General features: G+C 36.4%; 1 protein-coding gene across 1 annotated transcript in view; it reads right to left on the bottom strand.

Moving 5' to 3' along the window:
• Positions 1-1,369: 1,369 nt before the first annotated feature.
• Stambpl1 (STAM binding protein like 1) overlaps positions 1,370-14,904 on the bottom strand; it is a 43,320-nt gene continuing 29,785 nt past the window's right edge. The window contains exons 4-11 of the mRNA XM_020170938.2: positions 14,720-14,795; positions 12,827-12,922; positions 10,417-10,774; positions 9,225-9,349; positions 7,242-7,379; positions 3,104-3,216; positions 1,855-1,954; positions 1,370-1,684 (exon numbers count right to left, since the gene is read on the bottom strand). Of these exons, the coding sequence (XP_020026527.1) occupies positions 1,628-1,684; positions 1,855-1,954; positions 3,104-3,216; positions 7,242-7,379; positions 9,225-9,349; positions 10,417-10,774; positions 12,827-12,922; positions 14,720-14,795 (1,063 nt within the window). The 3' untranslated portion in view covers positions 1,370-1,627. The remainder of the gene's footprint in view (positions 1,685-1,854; positions 1,955-3,103; positions 3,217-7,241; positions 7,380-9,224; positions 9,350-10,416; positions 10,775-12,826; positions 12,923-14,719; positions 14,796-14,904) is intronic.

Here is a 14,904-nt window from a genome sequence, read left to right on the forward strand (position 1 = left end):
GGACAGAGCAGAAGGAATAACACTCCTTGGAATACAGAAATCATTGAACTAAAAGTAGATGCCAGTATTGTCCATGCAGACATGAGTTGTTGAGACAACTCAAATATAATGCCAGAAAGTAAAGACTGGGAAAGCTGTAGATGGCTTACTAGACATTGGGAAGAGAGGTGGTTAGTTAGATAGTACTAGTTTGACTGTGTCGTTAAGGTAAATAGAGATTCAGGGAGAGATCGAAGAGAAGGAAACTTAATAGTTGGAAAGAAAAGAGCAGAAAGCTAGAGCAGAGTCCAGTAAGAACAGATGAGAGGACATCCTAAGAGGTGGAGGTGTCAGAAGACTGTTGACCAAAGATAAGGTAGCCAGCTCAGGATTTCCCAAGGTGCCTGTCAAGCAATGTCTGACAAGATTTAGGTTGCTTATGGAGAAAAAGACTTCAGTGTCCTTAGGAATATTTTCCTACTCTCAAATAGTAACCAATGTCACTTTCATTCTTTCCTTCCTGTTTTTGCAGCTAATTTCCCCCAATATTTCCATCCTTAAGCTTTTCCTACCAATTTAATGTTTTAACAGAGTACAAAAGTCTCCTATTCCTTCTATTTGACCTGTACCTTTTGGTCCAGGTAAGTGTTAATAGTCACAAATGCTATTCCAAGCATAAGTAATACCATGACATTGTACTATTGTACTTTTGTCTATTCTCTGGATGTATATATGTGTGTGTGTCTGTGTGTACACTTTTAATTATAAGTATTTTAATTATAAGTATTCTTTCTATATATTTTTTGTGAGCTGGGGATCAATCCCAGGGCTTTGCACATGCTAGGCAAGTGCTTTACCACTGAGCTATACCCCCGGTCCTGAATTTTTTAATTTATTCTTTTCAGTTAAGGATTATCATTTATTTCCTATGGTTTATTTCTTTTTCCTATTATCCCTGTGGGCCTTCACAGTAACAGGCTCTATAATTATATTAGGTTTCTTTTTAATTGCTCTTTCAAGCTTCTCTACTTTCAGTCTTCTAAATCAAGTTAACGAACCATTCCATGGCCTCTGATACCTGGTCCCTGAGTTGAAGCCTGTTGTTCAGGTATCCTACACTGATTAACAGCAGACACAACTTTCTGAACCTGGATTCAATGAAACTGAAAACAAAGGATGGGCTCTGTTTGCAACCATGTTTCTTCCATTTAGAAACTGCTCCCCTTTTTTTTTACCACAGGGAAAGAGTACAATAATAGATGACTTGACCAGGATACAACCTGCACCCAGAATTTCTAATTTGGAATTATATTTAATATGAATAAAAAAATCAGCAAAGTATCTCAAGCTCTGAAAATGTATGCAGAGACCTCCATAAATAACAGGCATATTGTTGTTTGCAGCACAATTTATTATCTGGTGATGATAGCATTTCGGTACATAGATAATGACTTAATACCAAGAGACTTCTCTTGAGACAGAGCAAACCAAAAGGAAAACTTCAAAATATGCAAGAGCAATAAATATCAAACTTTCTGATCTAAAATTTATAAATATAAAATATCAGTCATTTCTGGAAATATCTTAAGAAAATCCAGCAATCACATGTCCACGGTCTGGTGTTGACGGTGCTTATATTTGGTACAAATCACCTCAGATCCAACACAATTATTTTTATGTCTTTTACCAACACATGCTTGCATATCTAGGAAGGAAAAAAATTGGTATTACATCATAATGTTTAACACATGATTCTCTTTAGGGAAGGAGTATGAATTTTGTAATTTAAATATTTCCGAGCTCTTAAAATATTGCTGAGTTTTTCAGGGAAGTGAAAATGAACATCTTTAAAAACAATCAGCACTGTCTACTCACACTGAATAGCCTGGGATCCTTGGTGTGAGGATGAAAGCCCTTCTTTTTGCAAGCAGAAACTTCAAGCATGCCAGCATTGGTCAGCCTAAAGATTCCAGTGCTAAATTTCAGGGTGAGAAAAAGGTATAAAATTAAGGACATTGGTATTTCCAGATGTTTTATTTCAATGACACAAGCACATATATTTCTCAAATAAGACAGATGAAGAAAACACAAACTGGGAATTCCATAGTGACTTTTTTTTTTTTTAGGTACAGGGGTTTGAACTCAGGGCCTCATGCTTAGTGTTCTATCACTTGAGGCACCCCATCAGCCGTTTTCTTTTGTGTCTGATATTTCTGAGATAAGGTCTTGACAACTATGTGCTCAGGCTGACTTTGAGCTGCTATCCTCTTGATCTCTGACTCCTGAGTAGCCAGGATTTCAGGCCTGAGCGACCAGCACCTGGTCACTGTAACCTTTTAAACCAATCTCTCCATATTTGGCCTAGAAGGGAGAACCCAGAGGAGGCAATGATCTCCAAGTGCCTTCAGGACCTTAAGGCAGCTAAGTTGTTGGATGAGATCACAGGAGAGGTAGACCCTGAACCCCCCTACCCCTCACCCTGAGGGAACTAGAAGGGGCAGATACATTCAATTTTTCTAATAATGATAGTGTTATTTATAGAAGCAGCAAATATTTATCAAGTGCTTGCTGTGGTGCCAGAAGCTGTGCTAACCACCTTACATATGCTACCATGTAATTTCATCATCACATCAAACTAGGCAGGCATGAAGAAGCTGGGGCTCATGGTGGTCAAGTAACCTATGATTTGTGGATGGAGGCAGGACTCCAAAACAATTTTGTATGATTCCTGTGATCATAACTACTCTACAATAATCTTTATCTCACCAAACTAGGAAAGTTTTGGAGGTAATAAAGCTGAGACTGAAAAATTTCTTTTGATAAGACACAGACCAGTAGGAATAAGATCTAAAAAATCAAACTGAGGTAGTGTCCCCCTTAAATTCTGTCCACTTTAGGATTATACTAACTAAAGGGAGAAACTAGGAATTTTACCACTGATAGGACCTTAAAAAACAAAAGGCTGCAAACCTACAGGTATCTGGGAGCTGGCTGCCTCTCTCTTCTAAGGGCCTCATGTTCCTGTCTATTCATGTGCCTTCGCCACACCCTGATATGTGTACACACTTGACCTCAGCAGCCCCAGAAAATGCCTTCCTTGGCTCCCCTCCATAGTCACACTTACTCTTTATGCTTTGGGGAACAAACAATGGCGATAGCCTCTGGTAACATGAGCTGATAGGAACAGTGAGTATGAAGGTCAACGCTGGACAAGAACGCAGTTTGGGTGGGATGTGTCTATAAAAAGAAAAGAAGACAATCTTATTAGGGGAACTGAAGCTTAGGCTCAGCTAGTTGTTTTAAAAGAAAATTCTATTCACTTACTTTTTTCTTTTTTATCACCATTAATTAAATAAGGATTCAAAAATGTTTTGCTGACATAATTCTTCCTTTTATGCATTCTTAGCATGGCTTGTTTGGAACAGCTATGACTTTGAGAAGTGACTCTTAGGAGTATTCTGTACTTTCCTTTGTCAGGAAATAGCTAGCTAGAAATTAACTTGTCACAGGCTGTAAACAGATTATCATTTCATTATAACAAGTTATTCATGAGATATGTGTTTTATTTATAAGCATTCTGAGACTCAGGAAGGTGAAATAACTTGTTCATCTCACTGACTAAGGAGCTGAGCTACAACTGCAACCCTTGAACCAGAGATACTTACACATACTTCTGTGAACTTTTCATAAAATATGTCACGTTACTGTGTATGCTTTGCAGACCACCATTCCCTATAAGCAGGAAGAGGTAGTCTACAAACTATTCAAGGTGTTTGGGACGCATCAGGCTCAGCTACTGAATACTCACATGATAAGAAAGAAGAAGAGAATATAAATCAAAAGAAATTGTCCAATTTTTTGGCTATATGCAAACTTGTGTTTATGATAGGCAAACCAGAGGTTGGTATTTTAATATGAATAATGCATGCATATTTCATGATGTAAAAATTCACATTAAAACCTAATGGCCTTTAAAAGGAAAGCAGTTATTTTAATCATGAAACAAAAATCCTTTGTACACATTGTCTAGGTCCAAGTTCCATGACTGACTCACTCACTATATGGCACAGTAAAGAAGACTTAACCTCCTCTTACCCATTCCATCATTTGTAAAATGGGTGACAATCATTTTCTTCATGGGGCTGATATGAGGACTAGCAGGACAAACTATGAAATATTCTGAGAACAGTGCCCAACATGTAGAAAAAAGCCAAAGTCATAAGCTATGTCTATTTCTCTGTTATTGTTGTTATTTTAAGGTTGTCATTAACTAAAAGGCATAGGTCCACAGCAAAAGGTTAGTGCCCTTACATACCAAGCAGGGTATGCTGCAACAATGAAGGATTTTAAAACACTTTTCTACCTATTTAATAGAATAAAGGCAAAAGCATCTGGTTATTTACAGAAAGGTACATATTCTTCAAGGAAAAAATAATTGTTGGTCTATAAGTAATTTGACTAGCAAAGGAATGGAAATTATCCTTACTTCTTTTGTTTTTTGCAGGAGGGCATGCAGGATCTGTGGATTGAACCAGGCCTTATGCATGTTAAGCACACACTTACTGCTGAGCTATACACACCCCCAGTCCTATCCTAACTCTTGAAACCCAAATATTTAGTAAGGTATGAGTAGGAGGGCCTGATAGCTTGTTATCTGCAGGAAATACCTTCTTTGAATAAAAGAGAGTGGTCTATGTCTTAGTGAGAAAGTAAGGAGTATTCAAAGGAACTACTTTTGCTGTGGAGGAGAAATAAGGTTGTTAAATAGACAAGTCATTCTGCCATCAGTTTATTTTCAGACTGAATGCACACCACATGGGCTTGTGAGCCTTTCTGCCAAGAGCAGTCACTTCTACTCTGATGAGCACATCTCTCCCATGGGAGAATGGCTCTCCCAATCCCTGATTCTATGGAAATAAAAATAATGATGATGATGGTGGCATAAAATGCCACTTATTACAACTGAATAACATGCCAGCCATTGAATTGATCACTTTCTATGACTAATATTTCACAACAAGAGAATCAGTGCTGTTCTACCCCTATTTTAAATAGGAGGAAACAGGTTAGTAGGACAGTAATTAGTTGAAGTTCAAACAGCTAGTCAACACAAGAAATCTAAATTCAAATCTAGGTCTGTCTGACTCTGATTCAGACTTTCTTATGACTAATTTACATCTGAAAAAATTTAGCCCTGGAATTTGTTGCTATTATTATGCTCTTTAAAAAACTCAAAAAACACAGTGCGAAAAGTCATCTCAACTATTGAGGTTTAGAAATGTAATGTTTTTGATCTTTCATTGAACCAGAGCAACTTGATACAGTAAAGTAAATTAGAAAACCAAGTCAAGGCCAGGAATCCTAGATTTATGTCAAATTCATTATTTAAGCATTTTAAATTCACTGTTAAATACATAATATACCCAGAAGATCACAGGGCAAAATTTTTGCTTCTAAGTTGGGAATCCTATTGGAAGATAAACTAACATTAACTTTTCTGCGTAAGTATACTTTAAAGGATGGTCACCTTTAGTTTGTTACAATTTCTTTGCTACAATTTGTTTTGTTTCGAATGCATTCTTGTTATAGAAATTGTGAATGCTAGATAATGACTTTAAAATAATTTCCAAGAAAAACAGTAAGGTATATTACTTACTGTTAAGGAAAGCAAATAGTTATAAGGAAAGTTTTGCAGGCTCTTCATTGTAAATAAGTTCTTGCATTTGATAGGCAGTTCATACTTTTCAAAGGGTTTTCACACCTGGCATCTTATTTACTGTTCACACAAATTCAGTGAGGAGAGAGGGCATTCATTAGCCTCACTCAGCCAAAGAGAGAGCCTGGAAATGAGATGGCTAGCAGTTCTGACTAAGGGCAAATAGTAATTTACAGGTGGAGTGGATTAGTCTCCTCCACTTTCCTAAATTACCTGGTACCAAATACTTGGCAAGTACACTGTGTGCTGCCCCTATCTGGTGCTTCTTTATAAACAAGTAAAATACAAAATACAATCTTTCTTTAGGGGCTCTTGAAGGTATTGCGGATGTGCTCTGGAAATCTTGGCCTGTGTCTCCTGCCAGTAGGATGGCCTGTTCCTATCTGCTACAGTTTGTGCTGGTGCTTCCTCCAAAGTTCATGTTGAAATTTAAGTCTCCAGAGTGACAGGATTAAGAGGTGTGGCCTTTGGGAGGTGAATATTAACACCTCCATAAAAGCTTGAGGTTGAAGGGAACACAATCTTGCCCTTTTGCTTTCTACCACATGGGGACTCAGCTTCAAGTCTCCATCTTGGCAGCAGAGGACAGCCCTCACCAAACACCAGTACCAGTGCCTTGATTTTGAATTTCCAAGCTCCCAGAACTGTAAGAATGAAATGTCTGTTCTTTACACAAATTACTCAATCTTGGGAATTTTGTTAGAGTAGGACAAATGGACTAAGACAGTACCCCAGGTGTGGCTGTATGAGACTGAATAGAAAATGTCCCTTAGATGGATTAAATTATGGATTAAAAAACAGAGTATCATCACCAACTACAACTATAACTTTTGAGTCCTTAGAAAACTATGCTAGGAAATTCATTGTCATCGTCTCATTTAATTCTCAATATCATTTGAAGCCAAAGATTCTGACCCCCATTTCACAGATGATAATGCTGAGTAACTTGCAATGTTTCTAAAGTGAATTCTCAGGGGAGCTGAGGTTGTACCTCAGGCCTATTTGTTTTGTTATCCCTTTCCTGCTCCTATGATGTCCTAGTGGGTGTTAGGACATCCAAGAACACAATGTTCTTGGCCCTATCATTTGCTCTACCTCATAGCTGTTTATAGAATGATGTATAAAACCTGGGCATACAGGAGCATGCAGCAGAGTGCATGGACACTCTTTGATACGTACAAAAACTGTTTAAAAGAAGAATCTTCCGATAATTTTTAAAAAATCAAATTTAGACCCACTGCAAAGGAAAAGAGAATATATAAAAAGGAAAATTAGGAAAAACTCACCTAATTTCCAAATGTTACATTCTCTTTCTCAATTTTGAATGGTACCAAAAAAAAGAAAAAAAACGTAAGACATCCTTTGTAAAATTCAGGTTGACAAATTTAGGCTCAGCCTAACATTGAAGAAAATATCTTAATATGGTAAACTTTATTATATTTGAAAAAATTAAAAATATGAAACTATTTAAGTTAAGCTAACTTTCTTTCAGACGAAGATAACACACCATACAAAAATAAACTGAAACCCAAAAAGCACAACGTACGTGGATCCACCCCAGAGTGAGGAGGTCGTGTTGATCTTGAACACCAAATAGTTCTTCTACATTCTCTACGTCACAATAGTCTGGTCCTGCAGACTGTTTTGGCACGATCACATGGGTAATAGTAAATTCATTATGCGTCTAAAAAATAATTAGTAAAAGGATAACAAACATCTGTCAGGAAAAAATCTGAACAGGATGTGACACGCTTTGCTACAAGACTAGAGAGTACCTCTGCCACTTACTTTGCCCCTCCCCCCACTCTACCACAATCCAAAACCACAATCTCAAACATAAAAATGGATTCTTTGTCAAAGTTCTAAGAGTCAGTGGTTTAAAGCTTGAAACACATTTTTGCAGTTGAAAATATAAATAAGAATTAGCATCCTAAGTGGAAGAGGTCCATGCAAGTTTAATTAATAAATAATGACTTAGTATAATAGATCTACAATGCAAAAAATTGGAACAAAACAAAGGCATATTTTGTTGATGGGAGGGATACTAGTTCAGTATTTGGGCTGTGACTGAAGGGCATTTCTAAGAGCTGTGGAGGTTGGTTGTCTTGCTCTTGAGGACTTAGGACTTTCTTCTAAGATAGGAAAGACTCACTAGGATCTTCCAAAATCAAGAGAATGATTTGGCTTTTACAATTAGATGAAAAGAAAATAAAAACAAATTACCCCCTCAGGTAAAAGATAAGAGTTGACAAGAAGAGGGTCCCGAAGTGGAGATGGGATTCTTAGGTTAAGAGCTGTTTGTGCTGAGAGGAGCTGTCTTCTCCCAGGCCTATTGGCCTTCCCCACTCCCCATAGTACAGTCCCATTCCTAGCCTTAAGACCTTTATTCAAATCAGGCACTATTCCTTTTCCCTTTATTATAAGCCTTCTGTATCCTGACCTCCTCTAGACAAAGTTAGGTTTCCCAGTTCATTCTCAGTTCTTCAACTGAGAGCACTCAGCCCCACTTAGAATTAGTCATTCATCTCCTCTTCACCAGCTCATGTAAGCATCAGGTGACAGAGACTGAGAATGTTGTAAGCTACTGAATGGCTAGTTTGGTGCTGGCACATGTAATTCTCAGTAAATGTTTGCATGATGAAGGAGTAAAATTAATGAATGAATCAACCCAACCAACCAACCAAACTAAATACAACATAGAATATAGGTCCCCTGAAAGGCAACAAAGGTGAGGGTGGGTAGGAGATGGTGGGGTCATTCTGTGGTTTTTCTCTAGTTGCCTCTTCTCTTGAAAGAAATGTGATAATGAAATATCAGAATCCATCAGGAGAATATGTGCTGAATAAAATCTATTTTACGCTGAATGTTGGAGACTTAAAGTGTGCCTGGACTTAAAAATATAAACTGATATCCAAAAGAGACTACAAAAGTACACTTCAAAAGGATATTATTCATCTTTGTTCCTATAAGAAATTAAATGTATCCTCTTTCTTTTATCTCCTATTTTGACAAATGTCTTATCACATACTTCTGGTAATAGCTTTCATTATTAAATATGACCTATGCTTATAGATTTTAGTTTGCTGAGACTGTTTCCTTAAACTGAAGAAAACAACAAAACTCATTTGATTTCCCATATCTCTGAAAAAGCATTAAAAGATATCTACTACTAGCAAGAACAAGTAGAAAGGTAATTAAATGAATATATGTGATGCTAATAATTGATTTGGATATTTAATTTAGAAAACAAGATGGGTTTAGAAATTTATTTTTCTAAACAAAGGCTTCATTTATAGTCTGATTGATTCTTTAAGGTGAATTTTTATAATGCCCTGACATTTTGCAATCCTTTTTCTAGAATTATAATTCCACAAATAATGATAGCAGTTGTATGAAATTAATCTATGCAACATTAATTTCATAATAATTATAATTCTGAGTATGTTTTTGTTTTTCTCTGCTTGTCACAAGAAAGCTAATTTCTAAAAATATCCTGTGCAGAGAGATATGAAAAAAAGACAGACCATACCAGTTTTCCACAGAGTATTCCACAGGTTTCTATTCCTCTTACTGTGTTTGATTCGGCCAGCAGAAGAAATTTGTGGCAAAGATCTTTTGATAAAACTACACACCTCAGTCCTTCAATCACTAAATCTAAGACACAGAAAAAGGAGAAAAAGCTAAAAAAACAAATCTTATATCTTGTCCTTCAAAACTGTTTTATGTAACCAACTATAATTATAAATTTCAAAAAGATGTTTCCCTTTCCATACTTTGTTTAAAAACTCTTAAAAGTAAATATTGGCTAGAAGGAAAGTAAAATGACACATGTTATAAACAAAGTTGTAAAGTGCCAGCACTTTCACATGATTTTGCCTTGGAACAACTACTTCTATGTGTGTGGGTTTTTTTGAGGTTCATAGCAAGTATGCCACTAAATGGAGACTGTATAGAATGCATGTTGCACACTATAAGATATAGGATATTCTTTATTGTATTGAATATATGTTGCATATATCCTAGTGGAAATTAAGGATAACTTAGTAAGCAACTACACACACTTTTTTGAGAAATAATTAGCAGTAAAGTACCTTATAAAATGGTTGCCTATCATAACTCTTTAAAAATAAATGGGAACACAAGCTGCATCTGACAGTGTCTGCCAGAAAGAATTCCATTTGATTTTGGAACCATGCCAGCACTGATCTAACAGCACTTGGCAGCAGTAATTGCTGGCAGAAACACATATGCCATTTGGAAGTTAACAGTTTATGTGTATGAGATTCTCATACACAGATGATATACATCATCAGTATACATTCTGAGCCTAAACATTTTATTGTTGAGCAAAAATCCAGAAAAATTTTGCAGCATCTTCGTTCCTCACCACTATAAATGTTAGCCATTAAGATATATGTTTCTTGGTTAAAATACATGTATGAAAAACTGCTTGTAATTCTTCTCATTTAAAATCTCTGTTCAATGACAGAAAAAAGTCCCACTTATAGAGTCTCCTCTATCACTAGGCAAGACACGTGTCCTGAATTTTAAAGGGATATATAGTAAAAGCCAAAGAGGACTGAAAGGTTAGTTTTGTCATCCATAGTGTTTAATGTAGGGTTATTATAACAGTTAGTGAGGAAAAGAAGAGACCCTCTCAGGTGTTACTGGTTCTGTCAGATGAGCTTCAGTGTCTTTCAGGGTACACAGTCATCACTTACTCTGAACAGCACTTAGAGTAGCTGCTGGCTTTAAGGCCCGGTTTACAGGAGGGGAGAGGCTAGAAAAATTTGTTGCATCACTTTTATTAGGTTGATCTGCAAATACATTCAGCAAGGAATTGTTCTGGTGTGTGGAAAAGCAGGACAAAGCATTCCCATCAATCTGCTCAGACAGCGCTGGGGTCTCCTGATTTCGCATCTGGCCCCGGGCTAACTCTTGTTTCTTGAGTTGATCTTCAAAAAATAGAAACTGCTCAGATTCTAGCTGCTGCTGGCGCATCTGAGCAATCCGCTTTCTTTCTGCTTCTATCAATCTCTGATGCTCCAGTTTTTTGAGTATTTCAGCTCTGTATTTGTTCTAAAAAAATGTGATTGCCAGAAGAAATGGTTAGTTTTCAAGGCAAAAAGATCAAAGAGAGAGTAGACACTTTAATTTTCTGGCAGACAGAGAGACAGCTTGATTCCATGCCCTGAGCCCACAGGGACATTCACGAAACAGTGAAGAAAATATATAGCATCACAGCAAAAGCTCCTTAATTTGATTAAGACAGCAGTTCTAAATCTATTCATATTTTACCAGAGACAGAAGAGCATGACAATTGGGTTCCCTCTATTCCCCTGGGCTTCTAAAAATTGGAAAATCAAAGTCAGCCTCAACAGCCAGATTGTATGGAACAAAACATCTCACCCCTGGACCACATTTCCCACTCTGGTAGCCACTAGACATACATGGCTATTTAAATTTAAATGAATCAAAATGACATTAAATTAGAAATTCAGTGTCTCAGATATACTAGTCACATTTTAAGTATCCAATAGCCACACACAGCTCATGGCTACAATATTGGAACATGCCAAATAGAACATTTCCATCAACATAGGAAGTTCTTTAGGATGGAGCTGCCCTAGAACCTTTTGTGTTTCACTCTAGAACTCATCCTCTGCTGGAACTTTATGGAGAAGAATCACAAAGAAGTAATTCTTAAAGTGTGTTCCAGCTATCTCTATCAAAACTAACCAAGAGTTTTGTTAAAAATGAAGACTCTCAAGTTCCCTAGTCCTAACAAAATAGCCAGGTATTATTAGGTTAGAAAATACAAAATTTTAATGACCTCCCAAACTAGAATTGAGGAGCTGCAGTAAGGTGGGGTAGTGTAGGGGCTACAGCTTACAAAGGCATTTTATGTGCAGATGAACCACTCTGAATCTCACTACTGCTGTAAATTCTGATTCTGCAGGACTGAGGTTCTGAATTTCTAACGAGCTTCTTGGAGAGTCTGGTGCTGCCCATTGTAAGGGCTTATAGGTAGGTCTATTCATCTCTGCTAAGCATGGGTGCTGCCATTCTAGCCCCACAGAGATTTCTACATGGGATACTACTGTGGATGGTGAGGTCACTGGTGTCTGGTGTCACCACTGGCAGACATGACATAGGTGCCAAGCCTGCTCCCTGCACGGAGATCCTACAGGGGACCATAACCCACATTGCTGAGTGTGGAAGGGGGACTGGTACTGAACTTTTCTCTCCCTTGCTGTTGCTTTGTTTTAGTTTCCAAGATTGATTTTATTTCTCATATTTCTGATCAAATCATTAATACCCACATTTGAGAGAAATCTCTGATTTCAGCATTTCCTCTACCACTCTGTTAAAACACCCAATTCAACCAGCCTTCCCGTTATGTACAAAGAATGGCAGAAAGTTCTGTGGCCATTTTCAGAGGTACTGAGATTGAATGGAAATGAGCATCAGCAAAGGTGGCAACCCCCAAAGCAAATAAACACACAAAAATACAAATAAGAAAAACAACACTGCAAATAATATCATAACACTTAAAATTTGTATTTTGAACTCAAGTATCCCATACATTGGTCAATTGCTTCTTTCAGTGCCTTTCTGATGCTATCATCATTATTATTTTCATTATTCAATAACAATCCAGACAATTCCATTCTTTGGTGTTATGATTATGTTTCAACCATATGGTCTTCTATCTTGAAGTAATATTGACTATTATATTTAAGAATTTCACATTTCTAAGGCCTACAAACTTAGATACATTAGAAATAATACACTTAGTTCTCCTGGTTTCCCTCCACTCTGTTCATTTGAAAAAATGCAGCCATCTGGCTCAAGGTTACATTGGTAAGAGTTGGTCATGAATTTCTATTTTAATCACTGTAGGAAATCTATTTTTCTAATGCATTATTGGTTGTTGTAGGGAAAAAAATACCACATCTTTGGTGAAAGTGCTTAATCTGGACATCAACATGAATTTTTTATTTGTTTCACATCACTGCATCTTTAATTTTTAATTTAAATGTATATGACATTTAAAAAACTCATCATATAAAAACGAAAATGTATTTGCACAGAAAGCAGTCATGAAATAAATACACTGATTGAACTTACTTTGCTTTGTAAATACTCTTGGTATTCTATGTTATATTTCTTTAAAAGGTCCTTTTTCAATTCATCTGTCCTTGGGAATGCAATCTCCTTCAGTTTCTTTTAAAAAATACATACATATATAGTGATTAGTGTGATTTTTCAGTGTACTTTTTCAGATCATTGGCTGAGAAAACAGCTGGTATTTACATAATAAATCAATCATGAGTAACCAAAGATGATGGCAGGAAAATAAACCTCTATTCTAGGGCGCCAAAATATAACTTTTCAACAGGGAAGTAAAATACATACATACATACATATATATATATATATAATCTACATTTATGATATATATGTTAATATATGTGTATATGACATTAATTGACTCCACTGGTTAGATATGCACTTTGTTTACTGGGTGCCCATTTTAAGCAGCAGGTATAAACAGCACATACCATATATAAATTATGTAGTATCAGAACTGTAAGGAACACTGGAGGGAATGTGATGGGTAGGGAACCCTAGGCATTCAGAATAAATAAAGCAGCTGAGACTCTTTTTACAAACATACAGATTTCCAGGCCCAATTCCTGATCTACTGAATTAATGTTTTGATAAAGAAAGTCAGGGAATATGCATCTCAAACAACTTCTTCAAAGATGTGTGCATGTGTGTTGCTGAGGATGGAACTCAGGAACTTGCACATGCTTAATCTTTTGCCATTCATTCATCTATTCACTTATTTAACAACCATAAACAAGAGAAATACATAAGCTTTTGGAATTTTCTTCTACTAATAAAAATAAGAGAATTTCAATTACAGTAAAGGAGTCACCTTGACAGCTGGGACCTTTGGTTTCCATACAAAACTCTTTGAGGTTTAATGAACAAGAATTCAAAGACATGACAATGTAGTGAGTATCAACATTTTAAAGATGTAGATGACCACTTAACAAAACCTGAGTTCTACTTTCAGGCAGTCTCTGTCCTCACAGGACTGGAAGAACAGCCTTTATTCCATATTATGGTCAAATATTTTTCAAAAGTTATCTAAAATTCCATGGTGAAATTGGTTTTGTATATATTGTTTCAACTCCTTATAAAATCAACACCAGGTATTTAAGATGAATGGGAAACATTGTAAATACTCATTTAAAAGTAATCTTAGCTAGAGATATTTGAAACTATGTACCAATGTTTGTGATAAATAAATACATTACAACAATCTTTTCCTTGAGTATTTTGGGCAGATTACCCACTCAATACTCTATTATATATAAACACAGTTCTGCAAGAGGTAATTACAGTCAGTTAGTGATGGGTTCACATTCTGAGAAATGTGTACTTTGATGATTTTGTTATTGTGGAACATCAGAGTGTAGTTACACAAGCAAAAATAGTTACAATGTCACTAGACAATATAATTTAATGGAAACCACTGCCATATATGTGGTCCTTAGATGACTGTGCTATCATTATTCAGCTCATGAGTATAGCTACAACTCTGGACCATCTTAAAAATCAACACTGATTTTCAAATGGTTATTGGGGTGCACATAATAATAATAAATAACCAGCCAAAATAACAGCCTCAAATGAGTACACAGAAACATATAACCATTGTCTCAATCTCTAGGAGGAATTGTAAGATAATTCATTCTCCACCTCAGAGGTGATTGAGTACATCCTTATCCTTTCTTCTTTCCCCTAACATCAATTAGAGAACTCACACACGCTCAGTCACAATCATTAAATGTCTAAGAAGAAATCGTAACTTCATGGCTAATGGAATGAATTTCTTGTGCTCAAAGTCTCCAGAGGAAGAGCTGGAGGAGGAAAGGAAGGGGATGGTGAATCAATAACAGACACTCAGGAGGCATTTGATCCCACAGTTGAGAATCAATACCACCATACCTTCATAATATCCTGCTTTTCAGGTACTGCACATTGCTGGTAATCTCGATGGCCAGGGAGCTTTTCTACAAACAAGCTAGAGAAAGGGCAAACACATTCTTAGCATTACAATATGGAAAACTCAATGACGATTTCTCCTATGAAAATGAGTATCCTTTTCAAAAATGTCATGTTTAGTAACTTGC

The sequence above is a fragment of the Castor canadensis genome, chromosome 7 (genome assembly GCF_047511655.1).
Source record: "Castor canadensis chromosome 7, mCasCan1.hap1v2, whole genome shotgun sequence".
Classification (NCBI taxonomy): domain Eukaryota; kingdom Metazoa; phylum Chordata; class Mammalia; order Rodentia; family Castoridae; genus Castor; species Castor canadensis.